At 38.3% G+C, this 19,808-nt stretch overlaps 1 protein-coding gene across 1 annotated transcript; it reads left to right on the forward strand.

Moving 5' to 3' along the window:
* The first annotated feature begins 7,543 nt into the window (after nucleotides 1-7,543).
* On the forward strand, nucleotides 7,544-8,476 carry LOC135232127 (olfactory receptor 4C3D-like). The gene has a single exon (XM_064289429.1). It carries the CDS (start codon nucleotides 7,544-7,546, stop codon nucleotides 8,474-8,476), a length of 933 nt encoding a protein of 310 aa, XP_064145499.1.
* Nucleotides 8,477-19,808: the final 11,332 nt, after the last annotated feature.

Here is a 19,808-nt window from a genome sequence, read left to right on the forward strand (position 1 = left end):
TTTGGACATCTCCCTCTATTTCTATGTGGTCTCTCTACATAGCCTCTCAAGCATGGTCTTTCAAGCATGGAGACTTTTACATGGTGAATCAGAGGTCTAAAATCATGTGTGTCAAGAGAGTGAGCAAGGAAGTAATGCATTGTGTTTTTTTACCTAACCTTGGAAGTCACATAGAATCACTTCTGTCATATTCTATTTGTCCAGAGAGTCATAAATTTCCTTCCATTTTCAAGTAGAAAGGGCATGGACTCTACCACTTCAGGAGGAAATGTCAATGTTCTGAAAGAGCATATATAACAGGCTATAATGTGGTGGAAATATGCCAAAATCTCCCCTTTGGCCACAACAATGCGCATGCCCCCCCACAAGCAAAACACACTCACTGTCCCCTTTCCCAAGGTCCCTCTCTCAACCCTCATCCAATTACAGTATCAGGTTTTGACTTAAGGTTCAGGATCTTCTCATCTAAATTGCATCCAAGTAGGGATGAGGCTCGTGAGGTGTGGTTCCTTGGACACAACTCTTTTAGTACTATTCAGTCTGAAGACCTATGAACTATTCATACATTATCTGTGCTCCCCCCACCTCAGTGCACAATGCTCTGACAGGTGTGGGATAACTTCTGTACACACTTATGTTCAAAAAACAGAAACATGAGAGGTGCACAGTAGTGATGTTCCATAGAAATTTTGACAACCTATTTAGACACATGTTATTTCCAGATTCGTTGTTATCTGTCCAGGACTTTTGGTAGTGATTTTTCCATGCATCTTGCCCCAAAATACCTTTGGTATTTTGATTCTGGTTTCTGAATTATCCAATCTTTCCTATAATATATAGCTTGTGTTTGTAGGTTACCAGACATACTTGAAAGATACAGGGGAGATTATTCTCACATTCCCATTTAACTTATTTGGCTTGGAAAAAGATGGAGAGACAGACTTAATATGTGTGGAAAATGGAAGCTTAAAAATTCCAAATCATTTATCCTTATATTTTGTGATTTGTCTTTATACAATAAATCCTATAGAATAAATTCAAAGGCTATATTCGGTTATGATATCTCAACATCTTCATTTCCCAAAAGGCAGGTCTCTCTTGGAAACAACATGGGTAATTGTCTTAGTTATCTAGTGCTACTATAACAGAAATACCACAGGCGAATGGCTTTAACAAACAGAAGTTTATTTTCTCAGTCTATTAGGCTAGAAGTCCAAATCAAGGTGTCAGCTCTTTCTCTCTGTCAGCTCTGTAAAAAGGTCTTTATCATCAATCTTCTGTTGGACTCAGAGCAGGGATCCCAGGTCCAAACACTCGCTCTTCTCCTGGCACTACTTTCTTGGTGGTATGAGGTCCCTCTGTCTCTCTGTCCCCTTCTTTCTTTTATATCTTAAAAGAGATTGGCTTAAGAAAAGCTTAATCTTGTATTTGAGTCCTGCCTCATTAGCACAACTGCCACTAATCCCAACTCATTAACATCACAACACATAGGAAATTCATATCAGATTACAAAAAGGTGGACAATCACACAAGACTGAAAATCATGGCTTAGCCAAGTTGACACATATTTTGGGAGGACACAATTCAATCCATTACAGTAATTGAAGCAACTACATAGATCAATTAGGCAAACAGTAACTTTTGTTTGAATTACTCTGTAAAAAGTGAGACTATCAGCTATCCCACGTAGGGAAAAGATAAACAGGCTGAGACTCAGGAAACCTGAGTTCTTATCCTTAATCTACCACCATCTAAATGTGCAATTTTGTTAAGGTCTTTTTCTTCTCTTAATCTCAGTTTCCTCATTTTCAAAATGAAAAGAATCTGTCTACCTACCTACCAACTGACCAACCCATCAACCAGCCCATCCATCCGTCCATCCATCCGTCCATCCACCCACCCATCTATCTATCATCTATCTACTTATTTATTTATAGGTCATATTCTGGCCTCAGTGTGCTTAAATTCTCAGAAAAATTTCATTGTAATGTGATATGAATAGGTTATTACTCTGCTCAATAGGAAACATGGTCCAACTTTTTTCAGAGACTTCTTATTTTGGAGAACTCCTAAATTAGAGAACAAAATGGAATCCAAACACAATAAGCTGGCTTTTAGTTCTACTGCTTAGCAGTTATACCACACTGGGCAAGTGAGATGAGACATTCTGAGCCTTAGATTTCCCGTCTATGAATTAGGAAAAGTATACTCTGGGGTTATTTGAGTTTAAATGTGAAAATGACTTCCAAATACTAAGTGCAAAAAAATCAAAATCAAACCTGTTGCCATCGTCTTGATTCCACCTCATGGTGACCCCATGAGTTGCAGAGTAGAACTGCTGCATAGGGTTTTCTTGGCTGTAGTCCTTACAGAAGGAGGTCACTAGGCCTATATTCCATGGAGCTGTTGGGTGGGTTCAAGCCACCAACCTTTAGGTTAGTAGTCTAATGAAAACTATTTGTACCAGCCAGGGTCCTAAACCTAAAAAAACCAAACCCAGTGCCGTTGAGTCGATTCCGACTCCCAGGGACCAACTTTAAATAACAAATTTAAGGTGGGATAGAAATAATATTTGGATGGGGTAGCAATGTGTTATTAACTGACATAAAACAAAACAAAACAAAGAAAGTATTTATCCATTGCCTTCGAGCCGATGTTGACTCATAAAGACCCTACAGGACAGAGTGGATCTGCTCCAAAGGCTTTCCAAGAAGTGCCTGGTGTATTTGAATTGCCAACCTTTTTGTTAATAGCTGTAGCTCTTAACCACTATACCACCACGTCCCCAAATAAGTGTATAAGTAGTTCTAAATTCTCCTGAGAGGGAAGTTGGGAAATTCTCAGGGGAAGTACAGAGACTGGCATAGTTCAAATCCGTAAGTGTTTTTTGAATCCAGTTTTATGCCTCCATGAGTTAGGGTGAGAGTCTTCTTAAAGCTTTTGTTGATAGATGAATATTAAAGAAGGATCATGCTAACTATGTACGTAAGGTTTTAAATGGCAGATAACACGGGGTCAAGGTCAAGAGCAAGACTTGAGGCCAGATACTTGAATTAGATCTTCTGATCTGCTCCTCACTAACTGTATGTCCTGAGGTAAAAGGCTAACTCCCTCTTTTTCTCAATTTTCCTATATGTAAAATAGAAGGAATAACCTTCCTACTGTATATATAAAAAAAAAAATTTTACAGTCCTTTTAAAAAAATATTAAATGAGGTAATTTATGTGAAGTGCTTTGCACAGTGTCTAGCATATAAGAGTATAAGAAGTAATCAATTAATATTAGTTTTTGATCATTGCATATAATAATAATGTTTAACCTTTACATAGAACTTTATAATTTATGAAACATTTTCATATCTCCTATGGGGAAAGTAGGCTTAATTTCTTTAGTTCTTCGTTTTCCCAGGACTCACGCTGAGATCACAAAAATGGAGGTAGGGATAAGACAGAGATATGAAAAGGGAACGGAGAGCAATGAACAGTAGAGATCTTTTGGGGGTGGGCAATGCTGAGCAATAAGGTAGAAAACAGTGGGATTGAAGGGGAGGACATCAGTGAGTGAGAACCCTTGTAAGTAAATCTATATATAGGTGTCAGAAAATTAGATTTGACATTGACATTAAAACGCTAACCATATGGCGAATTTGCCTCTACCGACTCAATGCCAAAATTAACCCCTAATTCTGGTGGTGGGGGTGGTGATGTGCCTGTGTGGGTGTATGCGTGTGTGCAAGTGTATGTGCAATATCTTATAATCACTTTGATAAATAATAATAATAAAAAGACTCATGCTCTTGGTTAAAAACCTTGCAGATGAATGAGAGAAAAATGTGTCCTCATCTGTTTTTATAAGTACTTGTTTTGGGGTGGCACAGATACAGCCTCATAGAAAGTACACTGTAAATTTAATAGTCACAGTTATATGTTATGGACTTTCACAGGCAATAAACAAAGCTTACTCATAAAAATTTCAATAAAAGTAGTTGATATTGTTTGCGCACCTACTTTGGGCCAATTGCAGAGCTAGTAGCCTTGTCACTCTCACAGCCATTCTTCAAGCTAATTGTCCACATTTGACAGAAAATAGTTGAGAAGTTCAGGCGTTAAACACATTTTATAGAATTACCTTTGTTAGCTCTTTATTTCACTGTGAGACTAGGGTTACAAACCACTGACTAACATCAGAAAACTTCCTTACCCTCTTCTTATCTTAGTTATTTCATCTACTAAATAAGGATAATAATAGTGTATGACTCAATATTGATATAAGGATTAAATATGCCTGGCATTTCAAAGGCACCCAAGCAAAAATTAGCTGTGTTAATCATGGCATCTGTACGTGAGGTTCTCAATAAAGGGTGACAATGTCTTTCATGGAGTGAAGTCCAAAACTTTGGAATAATTTTTATTCTTCTTCCTTTCTGACACCCCACATCAAGTCCATCAGCAGATACTACTGCAGCTACCTTCATCATACATCTACCTCCACTAAGCCCATCCTGATGCAAATCACCATCACGTTTCTGCGGAATGGTTACAATATTCTCCTAACTAACCATCTCCCTGCTTCTACTATTGCCCCTCTATAGTCTATTCCCCACACAGTAGCCAGAACAATCAATTCTAAGATTCAGTCAGACCATGCCATTTTGCTGTGCAAAACCTTTCAATGACTTTGTTTTTCACTTAGAATAAATTCATACCCCTTAAAATGATCTACAAAGCCCTATAAAAACTGCCACTTATCAATCCTTGTTCATTCCACTCCAGCCACACTGACCTCCTTTAGACAATGATGCCAACCACTTTCCCTCCTCAGAGTGTTTTCACTTACTGATTTTTTTTTGTCTGGAATGTTCTTTCCTTATATATCTCCTCGCATTCTTCTTCACTTCTTTCTAGTCTAGTTCACATGTTCCCTTCTCAATGAAGCCTTCTGTGACTACCTTATAGAAAATAACACCCCACCCCCAGATTCCATATATGCATTACCCTACTTAATTTTCCCCATAGCAGATATTATGATCTGAAATACTATCTACTTTCTATTTTATTTGCTTATTTTCTGTCTCCCCCTACTAGAATGTAGACTACAGAGTGTAGAGACTTTACCTGTTTGTTCACTGCTATCTTTCAACTTTCTAGAGTGTTGGGCACATAGTAGATGATTCATAAATATTTAGTAAATTACTTATTAAATGGAGCTTAAAGCTATATTTCATTAGGTAATCCTTCTCCCCAGACTCTACAGGTTTTATTTTCATTAATAAGAATATTCATTTTGTCTAATTTTGTGTGGATGTGGAGTTTGGCAGACTGGTCAAAAGTTCCTTAAGATTATATCTGGTTTCTGTTTGACTTCAAAATCTCAAAAGGAGATTTTATAAGTGATTAAAACTACCCCTCCAAAATAAAATAAAACAGAAAAACTCAGGATGCAAAAACACACAGAGAAAGAGAATCTGGATTTTTGTGAGTTTTTCAGCTTACTTTCTAAGTAATTCTAATATACAAAGACAAATACATTCCCAAAAAAGATAACATCATGGCTCTCATAGAAATTTAAAATAAACACATGGCAAAGCTTTTATTTAACACATTAATTAATGAATGAACCAGGAATATGTTGTAATCCATTTAAAGGAGAATCCAGCGTAGTACATTTGTTCAATCAGGGATGTGTAATGAATTTACAAATAGATGCAAGACTGACTTTGTCCACAATGATTGAGGGAAATCATTTGAACCTCCATCAGACAACATTTTCAGTTTTATGGACAGAAATTATTTGTGTTATCAGTTTTCTATAACTCAAAGAGTTATAAAATAGCTCAAAGACAGTAAAAGGCATAAGCCTCACAGAATCTTGTAGCCCCAAGGGAAGTGCTATAGATAACACATAGCTTTCATTGAAGATCGCCAGTAATCTTTTTATATTTCAAAGTCTTTCAAAGTTTTTTCCTCACAGAAGTTAAATTTCTTTAGCAGCTATACATCAAAAGAAGTAGAGATTATTTTTAAATAACATAAAATTACATAAAGGGAAAAATATTTTTCCATTTATTTCTATTATTTACAAAGGAAAAGTGCAAACTTTCTATATCCATTGGAGTCTTCACAAGAAACAGCATACTCAAATGGCAGATTAAAAAATTTTAAAGAAGATTCTTTATCGAGGTATGAAAAAGTTTAAGGGGAATTAATTAGGGATGATGATAAAGCATTCCAGGCCTAGCTACCAGTAGGAAACCATAACCACAATTATGGCTAAGGGAATGAGTGGAATAAATGATTACAAAAGGAAATATGAGAGTAGGAGATGCCTACCCAACAAGTTCTGTGACCCTAGTTTAAGATACCCTGTTACTGATAAACCATGGGAGGGGCCCAGAAGAATAAACCCTGACATTCTTTTCTTCCCACCCTGTCCTCTAACATTCATCTAGTACTTCCTCTTGACCAGAGAAGAAGGAGGCCTGGTTGAGGAACACCGTGGAAGCCCGCCATGGAGGAGAAGAGTGAGAATATATCTGAAGGGCTGAAAGGAGTATATCTTGCTCACTTTCCAACACTTTATTAAATTGTTTTTCTTCATAAGATGGTGAGCACTCCTATTTTGGAAAAGAGAGAACACAGGAGAAATAAGTAAATTGTCTTCCAACTTATTTGTACACTTAATGTTTATTGACCTCCACTCTGGGTCAAACATTAAAGTAGTTCTGGGGATAAAAGAGGTGAAGAAGGCAGATACAGCTTTCCTTCTCTGTGGCTTAATTAAAGGGTTTTTGAATGGAAGAGTGAGGTGATTTGGTCTTAATCTGTATATCAACAGTGTGTAAAACAAGAACTAAGAGTTGGTTAGAAGCCATAGCTCTTAACCACTGCCTCACCAGGGCCCCTCATATACAGGTGTATATATATACATATATATATACTTATATGTGTGTGTGTTTCTATGTGTATGTGCTGTTGTTTTTGTTGTGTGCTGTGCGGTTGATTTTTACTCATAGTGACCCTATATGACACAGTAGAACTGCCCCATAGGGTTTCCTAGGCTGAAATCTTTATGAGAGCAGATGGCCAGGTCTTTTCTCCCACAGAGTGACTCATAGGTTTGAACTGCCAATCTTTTGGTTAGCAGCAGAGTGCTTTAACTGTTGTGGCACCAGGGCTCCACATCCACACATAGATGAGTTCCATAATATTTCTTGGTGGCCAGGAAGGAGTTAAGTTTATTATGTGATGAGCTCCCTCTGCCTGGATATCCTCCGGCAAATGTCCAGTGGCCACTTGTCAGAATATGTTGTAGATGGCATTCCAGCACCAACAGAAAAAGCTGGATTAGACAGCTTCAATGGTTCTAATCTTTTTGTAAAATAGAAATTGCTTGTTTTTTTCTCTTCTTGTATAGCATAAGGAAAAGAGTTTATATTATTAAAATGCTTTGTTCTTATTTGCAAACCCAAAATCTCATCACCCTGCTTTAATAATGCTGTTTTTACAGGATAATCCCAATATCTGTGTCCATCATCGGCACTGAAATGAAAGAAAACAGGATGAATGTGACTGATTTAATTCTAATAGGACTTACACAGAATCCTCAGATGCAGAGAATTCTAGTTGTTGTGTTGTTTATCACCTACATTGTCACTGTTACAGGAAACCTGCTCATTGTGGTCACCATAATCTACAGTCAGACATTGAAATCCCCGATGTATTTTTTCCTGGCCTTCTTATCTTTGATAGATGCCTGCTACTCCTCTTCCATAATCCCTAAAATGCTAGCTGACTTGCTCTCTGAGACAAAAACCATCTCCTTCAATGGCTGCATGACACAGATCTTTATTGAACATTTCTTAGGTGGTTCTGAGATTGCCCTCCTTGTGGTCATGGCCTATGACCGTTATGTGGCCATCTGTAGACCTCTGCACTATGTGACCACCATGAACCACCATGTATGCTGCCTTTTGGTGGGTGTGTCTTGGGCAGTGGGTTTTTTCCATTCTATTGGACAGATTCTTGTCACTTTCTGGCTCCCATTCTGTGGCCCCAACATTATAGATCACTTCATGTGTGACGTCTTTCCACTGATACAACTTGCCTGCACAGACACTTTCCTTGTTGGTCTCTTGATTGCTGCCAATGGTGGGGTAATCTGTGTAATAACCTTTGCAATGTTGTCGATATCCTATGTTGCCATCCTATATCACCTGAGGACTCAGAGCTCTGCAGGGAGGAAAAAGGCCCTCTCTACCTGTGGTTCCCACATCACTGTTGTTGTCTTGTTCTTTGTGCCCTGTATTTTTATGTATATGCGACCAGTAGCCACCTTCTCCATGGATAAAGCCATAGCTGTATTCTATACTCTTGTCACTCCCATGTTAAATCCCATTATCTACACAGTAAGGAATGCAGAAGTAAAAAATGCCATCAAAATGTTACTGAAAAGAAATGTAATTTCAGATCATAAATGACCCAATATGAAGATTTTATTTCTATCATAATATTTACATTTTTGTTTTATGTTACATACATATATGTGTAAAAATGTGTATGTTTGTGTGTGTGTGTATATATATATAGCTCTTTCTCACATATATCATTTAACTTCCATATAACCTTTGTGCAAGAATGGCATGGAGGTGGTGTCTGACCTCCTCTGTCTTCACAAGGAGGAAGAAGAATCAAAATTAGCAACCCAAGCCTGATTCCTTGAGGAAGTCAGACATGCCTCCTCTCTCCACTATCTTTACTAATTCTGACACCAACTGCCCCTCCTATGTCTCTACTTCTCTGCTGGGTTCAATAATTCATTGCAATAGCCACACAGAACTCACAGACAATACTCACTATTATGGCGTTTATTAGGGAAGTAACAGTTACAATTCAGGCCCAAGAACATTCAAGATACAGTTCTTCCATAAGAACAGCCTCTTTCCAGCTGTGCTGAAAGGCAAACCTCTCCCTGGTCCTAGACATATGCCCAAAGGCACTCAACTTTCTCCATCAGCCTGGAAGCCCACCAGGCAGTTGCCTGCTACTGGTTGTCTCCTGTTGCTGGGTGTCTCCTACTGGGTCTTTTCTGCCACTGCTTCTTACCATCTTCAGGGTTTCAGCTCACTCTCTCTGTTGGTCTCCTGCTTCCAGGAGCTTCTCAGCACAGGGACCCCATGTCCAAAGGGCGTGCTGGCTCCTGGCTGTTCTTCCTTGGCAGTGGTGGGATCTTCTCTTTTCCCCCTCTGTGGTGGCTGATGTCCAGCAGGATGACAAAACTGACCAAACCCTTTGGTGGGCCATAATTACCCTACCACTCAATCGCACCCAATCACTTGGGTGGGGATTCCAAGACCATGGCTATAAAGTCATCACAAAAGTCATCCATCACACCACACTTTGCAACAATTATTCTGATTTTCCAGATGAAGAGGAATAAAGTTAAAAGAGGTTAAATGATCAGCCCAAAGTCTGAGTCAGAGCTATTTGGATTTTTTTAATTGTTTGAATTCCAAATCCCATGCTCTTTCAACCATTTCAGATGCTATCAGAATAAAAGGCAGCATTTATATCAAAGCCTTTCTTGTTTTGTTACAAATTGAAAATTCTCCTCTCTAATTGCAGAGTTGTATAACAGACCTGCATGTGTAAGCTGTTGGCACTCAGAACCTGTATTGCCTATTGGTATCTAGGACAGTGCAGAATACAGTTTAGAAAGAAAATACTTGCTAATACTCTCTCAATACACTGTCAATATACCAATGTTTAAAATTATATGGGCTTCTTGTTCTGTTGAGTAAAAGTTGACAGTAATAAAAATTAATTGCATTTAAACCTATGTGAAATTTTAAAATGTCCTTTGGTGGTCACAATGACCCTATAAAACTGAAATTTAGTTAGTGTTATTATTTTACAGATAGAAAAATGGGCGGAGTTGTAAAATTTAAATAATTAGATCATAGAACAAATAAGTCAGCCTTGAGCTCAAATATTCTCTCTTCACATCCTGTGAACTTTTCATTATATGTATACTTCTTTGGTGCTGGTACTTATGGTCTGCTTTTTTAAAACTGTTTTTTTTTTTTTAGTTGTATATCATACCTATTGCCATTGAGTTCATGCTGTACTCTTAGCGACCCTACAGTACCCTATAGACCAAAGAGCGACTGATGCATTTTAACCACTGAACTTTTGGTTAGCAGCCAAACTCTTCTTAACTACTACTCCACCAGGGCTCCATATGTGGTAGGAAGTGACGTTTCATTAGATACAAAATCATTTAAAAAAACAAACAGATTGCCGTCTGGCCGATTTGGACTCATAGAGACTCTATAGGACAGATTAGAGCTGCCCCACAGCATTTCCAAGGAGTGGCTGGAGGATTCAAACTGCTGACCTTTTGGTTAGCAGCTGTATCTCTTAACCACTGGGCCACCAGGACTCCTTAGTGGTAATTAAATGCAGATTTTTTTCAAAAGCACATGGTAACATAACAATTTCACTATTAAAATTTGGCTATATAATTAGTTACTGGAATCTAACATTGTTAAGTATGTATCTGAGACTCCTCTGGCAAACTGCTTTCAGAGATGGCTTAAGCATAAGGCTTGTAAGAAAAGAGAAATCATTACTCCTCAGTTGATCAAAGGAAGATTTCTCAGCTAAACAACTTACCTAAGTCATAAGAGTTTGTTGCAAATAACTTCTGATACTTTTCAAAAATGAAGTCTGCTACCACAAGACAAATGTATGTCATAGTTGTCTTTACAGCTACCTGTTTCGACAGAGAGTTCCATCTCATGGGTATCCTATGTTTTACTGAAGAAGTCAGAGAACTCTATAATGTAAGAATATTTAGCAAGACTATTATGATTCTGAAACACAATGGTGGTTAAGAACATCAGCTTCAGGATTAGTAGACATGGGTTTTCTTTCTCACTGTGCCACAATCTCATTGCATGATCTTAAATAGGTCTCACTATTGCTATAGGCAGTCCACTTAGGTACCTTAGAAAGTGTCTTAGTAATCTAGTGCTGCTATAAAAGAAATACCCCAAGTGGATAGCTTCAATAAAGAGAAATTTATTCTCTCACAGTCTAGTAAGCTGGAAGCCCAAAATTCAGGGCGTCAGCTCCAGAGGAAGGCTTTCTCTGTCGACACTGGAGGAAGATCCTTGTCATCAATCTTCTCCTGGACTAGAAGCTTCTCTGCACAGGAACCCTGGGTCCAAAAGTCATGCTCTGCTCCCGGCACTGCTTTCTTGCTGGTATGAGTTGACTCACTCTCTGCTTGCTTCCCTTTCATTTCGTCTCTTGTAAGATAAAAGGTTGTCAGGTCACACCCCAGGGAAACTCCCTTTACACCGAATCACATATGTGAGCTGAAGAAGGGTGTTACATCACACACTAATCCTCTTTTACCACGGGTAGAGATTATGATTTAAAACACATAAGATACTGTAACAATTGAGCAGGAATGTGATGGTGGTTTGCACCAGGATGGGAGTAGCGGAGGTAGATATATTATGATGGTAGCTTCAATAATACCTGCTGATGGACTTGATGTGGGGTGTCAGAAAGAAAGAAGAGTAAAAATTATTCCAAAGTTTTGGACTTCACCCTCTGAAAGATAGTATTGCTCTTTATTGAGACAACTTCATGTACAGATGCCATGATTAACATGGCTAACTTTTACGGGACTGCTTTTCAAATGCCAAGCGCATTTAATCCTTGTGTCAATATTGAGTCATATACTATTATAGTAGATGAAATAACTAGGATAGAGAGAGGGTAAGGAAGTTTTTTGATGTTAGTCACTAGGTCATACCCCTAGTCTTACACCGAAATAAAGATTAACAAAGGTAATTCTGAAAATGTGTTTAACCTCTGAACCCCTCTACTATTTTCTGTCAAATGAGGACAACTAGCTTGAAGTATGGCTGTGAGAGTGACAAGGCTACTAGCTCTGCAATTGGCCCAAAGTAGGTGCACATTCAATGTCAACTACTTTTATTGGCTATTGAAATTTTTAAGAGTAAAACCAAAACCCACTGCAGGTGAGTCGATTTCAACTCATCGCGACCCTATAGGACAGAGTAGAACTGCCCCATATGGTTTCCAAGGAGTGCCTGGTGGATTAAAACTGCTGACCTTTTGGTTAGCAGCTATAGCTCTTAACCACTACACCACTAGGGTATCTATGTTTACTGTCTATGAAAGGGGTAACATGACTGTGACTATTAAAATTATAGTGTTCTTTCTGTGAGGCTGTATCTATGCCACCCCAAAACACCTAGTTATCGTAAAGAATGTGGACAAATTTTTCTCTCATTTATCTGCAATCTACATTTTCTTCTTGTTTATGAAAGGTTTTTAAACACCCAGCATGAATCTTTTTTTCTTCTCTATCAAAGTGATTACAAGCTATTTCACACAGACACATACACCCAAGCACACGCACATAACCACCAACACCACCACCACTATCACCAGAATTAATGGTTAATTTTGGCAGTAGAGGAAAAATTTGTCACATGATTATTGTTTTAACGTGAATGTCACATCTAATTTTCTAACATCAATATATAGATTTACTTACAAGCGTTCTCACTCACTGATGCCCTTCCCTTCAATCCCACTTTTTTTTTTTTTAAATAATGACAACATTTATTTTGTGTATGACTCTGTAATCTTAGTAGGGCTTGGTGAGAACAGCTCATCTGTATTCCAGTTGGCCTTTGTTGGGGTGGCTTGAAAGCTGGGGGCTAGAATCATCTGGAGGCACTCACTCACAGTTGATGTTTGCTGTTGACTGGCCTACCCGAGCTGTTGGCCAGAACACCTTCACGTGGCCTCTATATGTACCTTGGGCTTCCTCACAACACGGTGGCTGAGTTCCAAGGATGAGCCTCCCAAGAGAGAGAGTCAGGTGGAAGCTGTATTACCTTTTCTGATCAAGCCTCTGCAGCATTGCTTATACTGCATTTTTATTTTTATTTTTATTGAGCTTCAAGTGAACATTTACAAATCAAGTCAGTCTGTCACATATAAGTTTATATACACCTTACTCCATACTCCCACTTGCTCTCCTACTAATGAGTCAGCCCTTCCAGTCTCTCCATTCATGACAATTTTGCCAGCTTCCAACTCACTCTATCCTCCCATCCCCCCTCCAGACAGAAGATGCCAACACAGTCTCAAGTGTCCACCTGATACAAATAGCTCACTCTTCATCAGCATCTCTCTCCTACCTACTGTCCAGTCCCTTCCATGCCTGATGAGTTGTCTTCGGGAATGGTTCCTGTCCTGGTCCAACAGAAGGTTTGGGGACATGACGGCTGGGATTCCTCTAGTCTCAGTCAGACCATTAACTATGGTCTTTTTATGAGAATTTGGGGTCTGCATCCCACTGATCTCCTGCTCCCTCAGGGGTTCTCTGTTGTGCTCCCTGTCAGGGCAGTCATCGGCTGTGGCCGGGCACCAACTAGTACTTCTGGTCTCAGGATGATGTAAGTTTCTGGTTCATGGGGCCCTTTCTGTCTCTTGGGCTCATAGTTATCCTGTGACCTTGGTGTTCTTCATTCTCCTTTGATCCAGGTGGGTTGAGACCAATTGATGCATCTTAGATGGCCGATTATTAGCATTTAAGGCCCCAGACGCCACATTTCAAAGTGGAATGCAGAATCTTTTCATAATAGAACTATTTTGCCAATTGACTTAGAAGTCCCCTTAAACCATGGTCCCCAAACCCCAGCCCTTGCTCCACTGACCTTTGAAGCATTCAGTTTATCCCAGAAACGTCTTTGCTTTTGGTCCAGTCCAGTTGAGCTGACCTTCCATGTATTGAGTATTGTCCTCCCCTTCACCTAAAGTAGTTCTTATCTACTAACTAATCAGTAAAAAACTCTCACCCACCCTCCCTCCCTCCCCACTCTCGTAACCACAAAAGTATGTGTTCTTCTCAGTTTACACTATTTCTCAAGATCTTATAATAGTGGTCTTATACAATATTTGTCCTTTTGTCTCTGACTAATTTCGCTCAGCATAATGCCTTCCAGGTTCCTCCATGTTATGAAATGTTTCACAGATTCGTCACTGTTCTTTATCGATGCGTAGTATTCCATTGTGTGAATATACCACAATTTATTTACCCATTCATCCGTTGATGGACACCTTGGTTGCTTCCAGCTTTTTGCTATTATAAACAGAGCTGTCATAAACATGGGTGTGCCTATATCTGTGTGAAGGCTCTTATTTCTCTAGGGTGTATTCCAAGAAGTGGGATTTCTGGGTTATATGGTAATTCTATTTCTAACTGTTTAAGATAACGACAGATAGATTTCCAAAGTGGTTGTACCATTTTACAATCCCACCAGCAGTGTATAAGACTTCCAATCTCTCCGCAGCCTCTCCGACAGTTATTATTTTGTGTTTCTTGGATTAATGCCAGCCTCACTGGAGTGAGATGGAATCTCATGGTAGTTTTAATTTGCATTTCTCTTATGGCTAATGATCGAGGGCATTTTCTCATGTATCTGTTAGCTGCCTGAATATCTTCTTTAGTGAAGTGTGTGTTCATATCCTTTGCCCACTTCTCGATTGGGTTGTTTGTCTTTTTGTGGTTGAGTTTTGACAGAATCACATAGATTTTAGAGATCAGGCACTGGTCGGAGATGTCATAGCTGAAAAGTCTTTCCCCGTCTGTAGGTGTTCTTTTTACTCTTTTGGTGAAGTCTTTAGATGAGCATAGGTGTTTGATTTTTAGGAGCTCCCAGTTATCTGTTTTCCATTCGTCATTTTTGGTAATGTTTTGTATTCTGTTTATGCCTTGTATTAGGGCTCCTTGGGTTGTCCCTATTTTTTCTTCCATGATCTTTATTGTTTTAGTCTTTATGTTCAGGTCTTTGATACACTTGGAGATAGTTTTTGTGCATGGTGTGAGGTATGGATCCTGTTTCATTTTTTTGCAAATGGATATCCAGTTATGCCAGCACCATTTGTTAAAAAGACTATCTTTTCCCCAATTAACTGACACTGGGCCTTTGTCAAATATCAGCTGCTCATATGGGGATGGATTTATATCTGGGATCTCAATTCTGTTCCATTGGTCTATGTGCCTGTTGTTGTGCCAGTTCCAGGCTGTTTTGGCTACTGCGGCTGTATAATAGGTTCTAAAATCAGGTAGAGTGAGGCCTCCCACTTTCTTCTTCTTTTTCAGTAATGCTTTACTTATCCGGGTCTTCTTTCCCTTCCATATGAAGTTGGTGATTTGTTTCTCCATCACATTAAAAAATGACATTGGAATTTGGATCGGAAGTGCCTTGTATGTATAGATGGCTTATGGTAGAATAGACATTTTTACTATGTTAAGTCTTCCTATCCATGAGCAAGGTATGTTTTTCCACTTAAGTAGGTCCTTTTTGGTTTCTTGTAGTAGTACTTTGTAGTTTTCTTTGTATAGGTCTTTTACATCTTTGGTAAGATTTATTCCTAAGTATTTTATCTTCTTGGGGGCTACTCTGAATGGTACTGATTTGGTTATTTCCTCTTCGATGTTCTTTTTGTTGATGTAGAGGAATCCAAGTGATTTTTGTATGTTTATCTTATAACCTGAGACTCTGCCAAACTCTTCTATTAATTTCAGTAGCTTTCTGGAGGATTCCTTAGGGTTTTCTGTGTATAAGATCATGTCATCTGCAAATAGAGATCATTTTACTTCCTCCTTGCCAATCTGGATGCCCTTCATTTCTTTGTCTAGCCTAATTGCTCTGGCTAGGACCTCTAGCACAATGTTGAATATGAGCGGTGATAAAGGGCATCCTTGTCTGGTTCCCGTTATTAAGGGAAATGCTTTCAGGCTCTCTCCATTTAGAGTGATGTTGGCTGTTGGCTTTGTATAGATGCCCTTTATTATGTTGAAGAATTTTCCTTCAATTCCTATTTTGGTGAGAGTTTTTATCATAAATGGGTGTTGGACTTTGTCAAATGGCCTTTTCTGCATCAATTGATAAGATCATGTGGTTTTGTCTTTTGTTTTATTTATATAGTGGATTACATTAATGGTTTTTCTAATATTAAACCAGCCTTGCATACCTGGTATAAATCCCACTTGGTCATGGTGGATTATTTTTTGATATGTTGTTGAATTCTATTGGCTAGAACTCTGTTGAGGATTCTTGCATCTATGTTCATGAGGGATATAGGTCTGTAATTTGAGGGATATAGGTCTGTAATTTTCTTTTTTTGTGATGTCTTTACCTGGTTTTGATATCAGGGAGATGGTGGCTTCATAGAATGAGTTAGGTAGTATTCCATCATTTTCTATGCTTTGAAATACCTTTAGTAGTAGTGGTGTTAAGTCTTCTCTGAAAGTTTCATAGAACTCTGCAGTAAAGCCATCCGGGCCAGGACTTTTTTTTTTGTTGAGAGTTTTTTGATTACCGTTTCAATCTCTTTTTTAGTTATGGGTCTATTTAGTTGTTCTACTTCTGATTTTGTTAGTTTAGGTAGGTAGTGTTTTTCCAAGAATTCATCCATTTCTTCTAGGTTTGCAAATTTGTTAGAGTACAATTTTTTGTAATAATCTGATATGATTCTTTTAATTTCAGTTGGGTCTGTTGTGATGTGGCCCATCTCGTTTCTTATTTGGATTATTTGTTTCCTTTCCTGTATTTCTTTAGTCAGTCTAGCCAATGGTTTATCAATTTTCTTAATTTTTTCGAAGAACCAGCTTTTGACTTTGTTAATTCTTTCAATTGTTTTTCCGTTCTCTAATTCATTTAGTTCAGCTCTAATTTTTATTTGTTTTCTTCTGGTGCCTGATGGATTCTTTTGTTACTCACTCTCTATTTGTTCATGTTGTAGGGACAGTTCTCTGATTTTGGCTCTTTCTTCTTTTTGTATGTGTACATTTATCGATATAAATTGGCCTCTGAGCACTGCTTTTGCTGTGTCCCAGAGGTTTTATAGGAAGCGTTTTCAGTCTCGTTGCATTCTATGAATTTCTTTATTCCCTCCTTAATGTCTTCTATAACCCAGTCTTTTTTGAGCAGGGTGTTGTTCTGTTTCCAAGTATTTGATTTATTTTCCCTAATTTTTTTGCTATTGATTTCTACTTTTATGGCCTTGTGGTCTGAGAAGATGCTTTCTAATATTTTGATGTTTTGGATTCTGCAAAGGTTGGTTTTATGACCTAATATGTGGTCTATTCTAGAGAACGTTCCATGTGCACTACGAAAAAAAGTATACTTTGTAGCAGTTGGGTGGAGTGTTCTGTATAAGTCAATGAGGTCAAGTTGGTTGATTGTTTTAATTAGGTCTTCCGTGTCTCTGTTGAGCTTCTTACTGGATGCCCTATCCTTCTCTGCAAGTGGTGTGTTGAAGTCTCCTGTTATAATTGTGGAGGTGCCTATCTCACTTTTCAGTTCTGTTAAAATTTGTTTTATGTATCTTGCAGCCCTGTCATTGGGTGCATAAATGTTTAATATGGTTATATCTTCCTGGTCAATTGTCCCTTTTATCATTTTGTAGTGTCCTTCTTTATCCTTTGTGGTGGATTTAAGTTTAAAGTCTATTTTGTCAGAAATTAATATTGCTACTCCTCTTCTTTTTTGCTTATTGTTTGCTTGATATATTTTTTTCCATCCTTCGAGTTTTAGTTTGTTTGTATCTCTAAGTCTAAGGTGTGTCTCTTGTAGGCAGCATATAGACGGATCGTGTTTCTTTATCCAGTCTGAGACTCTCTGTCTCTTTATTGGTGCATTTAGTCCATTCACATTCAGCGTAATTGTAGATAAGTATGTGTTTAGTGCTGTCATTTTGATGCCTTTTTATGTGTGTTGTTGACAATTTCATTTTTCCAGTTACCTTTTTGTGCTGAGACGTTTTTCTTTTTAAATTATGTGTTCGTCGTTTTCATAGTCGTTGACTTTATGTTTGCTGAGTCGTTATGTTTTTCTTGGTTTTTATTTTGAGTATGGAATTGTTATACTTCTTTGTGGTTACGTTAATATTTACCCCTATTTTTCTAAGTAAAAACCTAACTTGTATTGTCCTATATCGACTTGTGTCCCTCTCCATATGGTAGTTCTATGCCACCTGTATTTAGTCCCTCTTTTTGATTATTGTGATCTTTTAAATATTGGCTTTAATGATTCCCTGTTTTTAGCATTTTTTTCTTTTTTAATTAATCTGAATTTCTTTTTGTGATTTCCCTATTTGAGTTGATATCAGGATGTTCTGTTCTGTGACCTTGTGTTGTGCTGGTATCTGATATTATTGGTTTTCTGACCTTTTCCTTTATTATTTCTTGTAGCTTTGGTTTGGTTTTTGCAAATTCTCTAAGCTTGTGTTTATCTGTAAATATCTTAATTTCGCCTTCATATTTCAGAGACAGCTTTGCTGGATATACGAACCTTGGCTGGCAGTTTTTCTCCTTCAGTGCTCTGTATATGTCATCCCATTGCCTTCTTGCCTGCATGGTTTCTGCTGAGTAGTCTGAACTTATTCTTATTGATTCTCCCTTGAAGGAGACCTTTCTTTTATCCCTGGCTGCTTTTAAAATTTTCTCTTTATCTTTGGTTTTGGCAAGTTTGATGATAATATGTCTTGGTGTTTTTCTTTTTGGATCAATCTTAAATGGGGTTCGATGAACATCTTGGATAGATATCCTTTCGTCTTTCATGATGTCAGGGAAGTTTTCTGCCAGCAGATCTTCAACTATTCTCTCTGTGTTTTCTGTTATCCCTCCCTGTTCTGGGACTCCAATCACATGCAAGTTATCCTTCTTGATAGAGTCCCACGTGATTCTTAGGGTTTCTTCAGTTTTTTTTTTAATTCTTTTATCTGATTTTTTTTCAGCTGTATTGGTGTTAATTCCCTGGTCCTCCAGATTTCCCACTCTGCATTCTAATTGCTCGAGTCTGCTCCTCTGAATTCCTATTGCATTGTCTAATTCTGTAATTTTTTTGATAATCTTTTGGATTTCTGAATGCTGTCTCTCTATGGATTCTTGCAGCTTATTAATTTTTCCACTCTATTCTTGAATAATCTTTTTTAGTTTTTCGACTGCTTTATCATTGTGTTCCTTGGCTTTTTCTATAGATTGCCTTATTTCATTTCTGAGGTCATCCCTGATGTCTTGAAGCATTCTGTAAATTAGTTTTTTATATTCTGTATCTGGTAATTCCAGGATTGTATCTTCATTGGGAAAGATTTTGATTCTTTAGTTTGGGGAGTTGTAGAAGCAGTCATGGTCTGCTTCTTTATGTGGTTTGATATCGACTGCTGTCTCTGAGGCATCACTAAGATATTATAGTGATTTATTCTATATTTGCTCACTGAGTCTTATCTTGTTTTGTTTTCTTTCAATATACGTAGATGGGCTACTAGATTGTGCTGTCTTGATTGTTGTAGCCCTTGACTCACTTATGACCTATTACCAGTTGGTTTGGGCTGTTGCCAGATATATATGCCTGAGTCCATTCACTATTCTTCAGTAGAATCTGATTTGGGGTCATCAAGTGTGTGTGCAGACTGTCACCTATCCACCTTGATAAGTAGTGGTGATAGTTGTGTGCACCAGATTCTAATAGCAGCTGGGGTTCACACTCCAGGGGGAGCAGGATGTTGACAGGCTTCCCCCAAGTGTCAGTGAGGTAGGTGTGTCTCTATTCCTAAAGCACCTTGGTGGGTGGGATCTGCAGCTGTACCTTAGGCTCCCAATGCAAGTATCTCTACAGATTGGTAGGTGTCACCCTCCTTAGACCCCTAAGGCAGGAAGCTAGGTGGTCTGGGGGGAGCTTCAGCCCTCAG

Source organism: Loxodonta africana, chromosome 7, assembly GCF_030014295.1.
Source record: "Loxodonta africana isolate mLoxAfr1 chromosome 7, mLoxAfr1.hap2, whole genome shotgun sequence".
NCBI lineage: Eukaryota > Metazoa > Chordata > Mammalia > Proboscidea > Elephantidae > Loxodonta > Loxodonta africana.

What these genes read in the sequence shown, in the direction of transcription:
- LOC135232127 (XM_064289429.1), top strand. Translation starts at nt 7,544, where the DNA reads ATGAAAGAAAACAGGATGAATGTGACTGATTTAATTCTAATAGGACTT.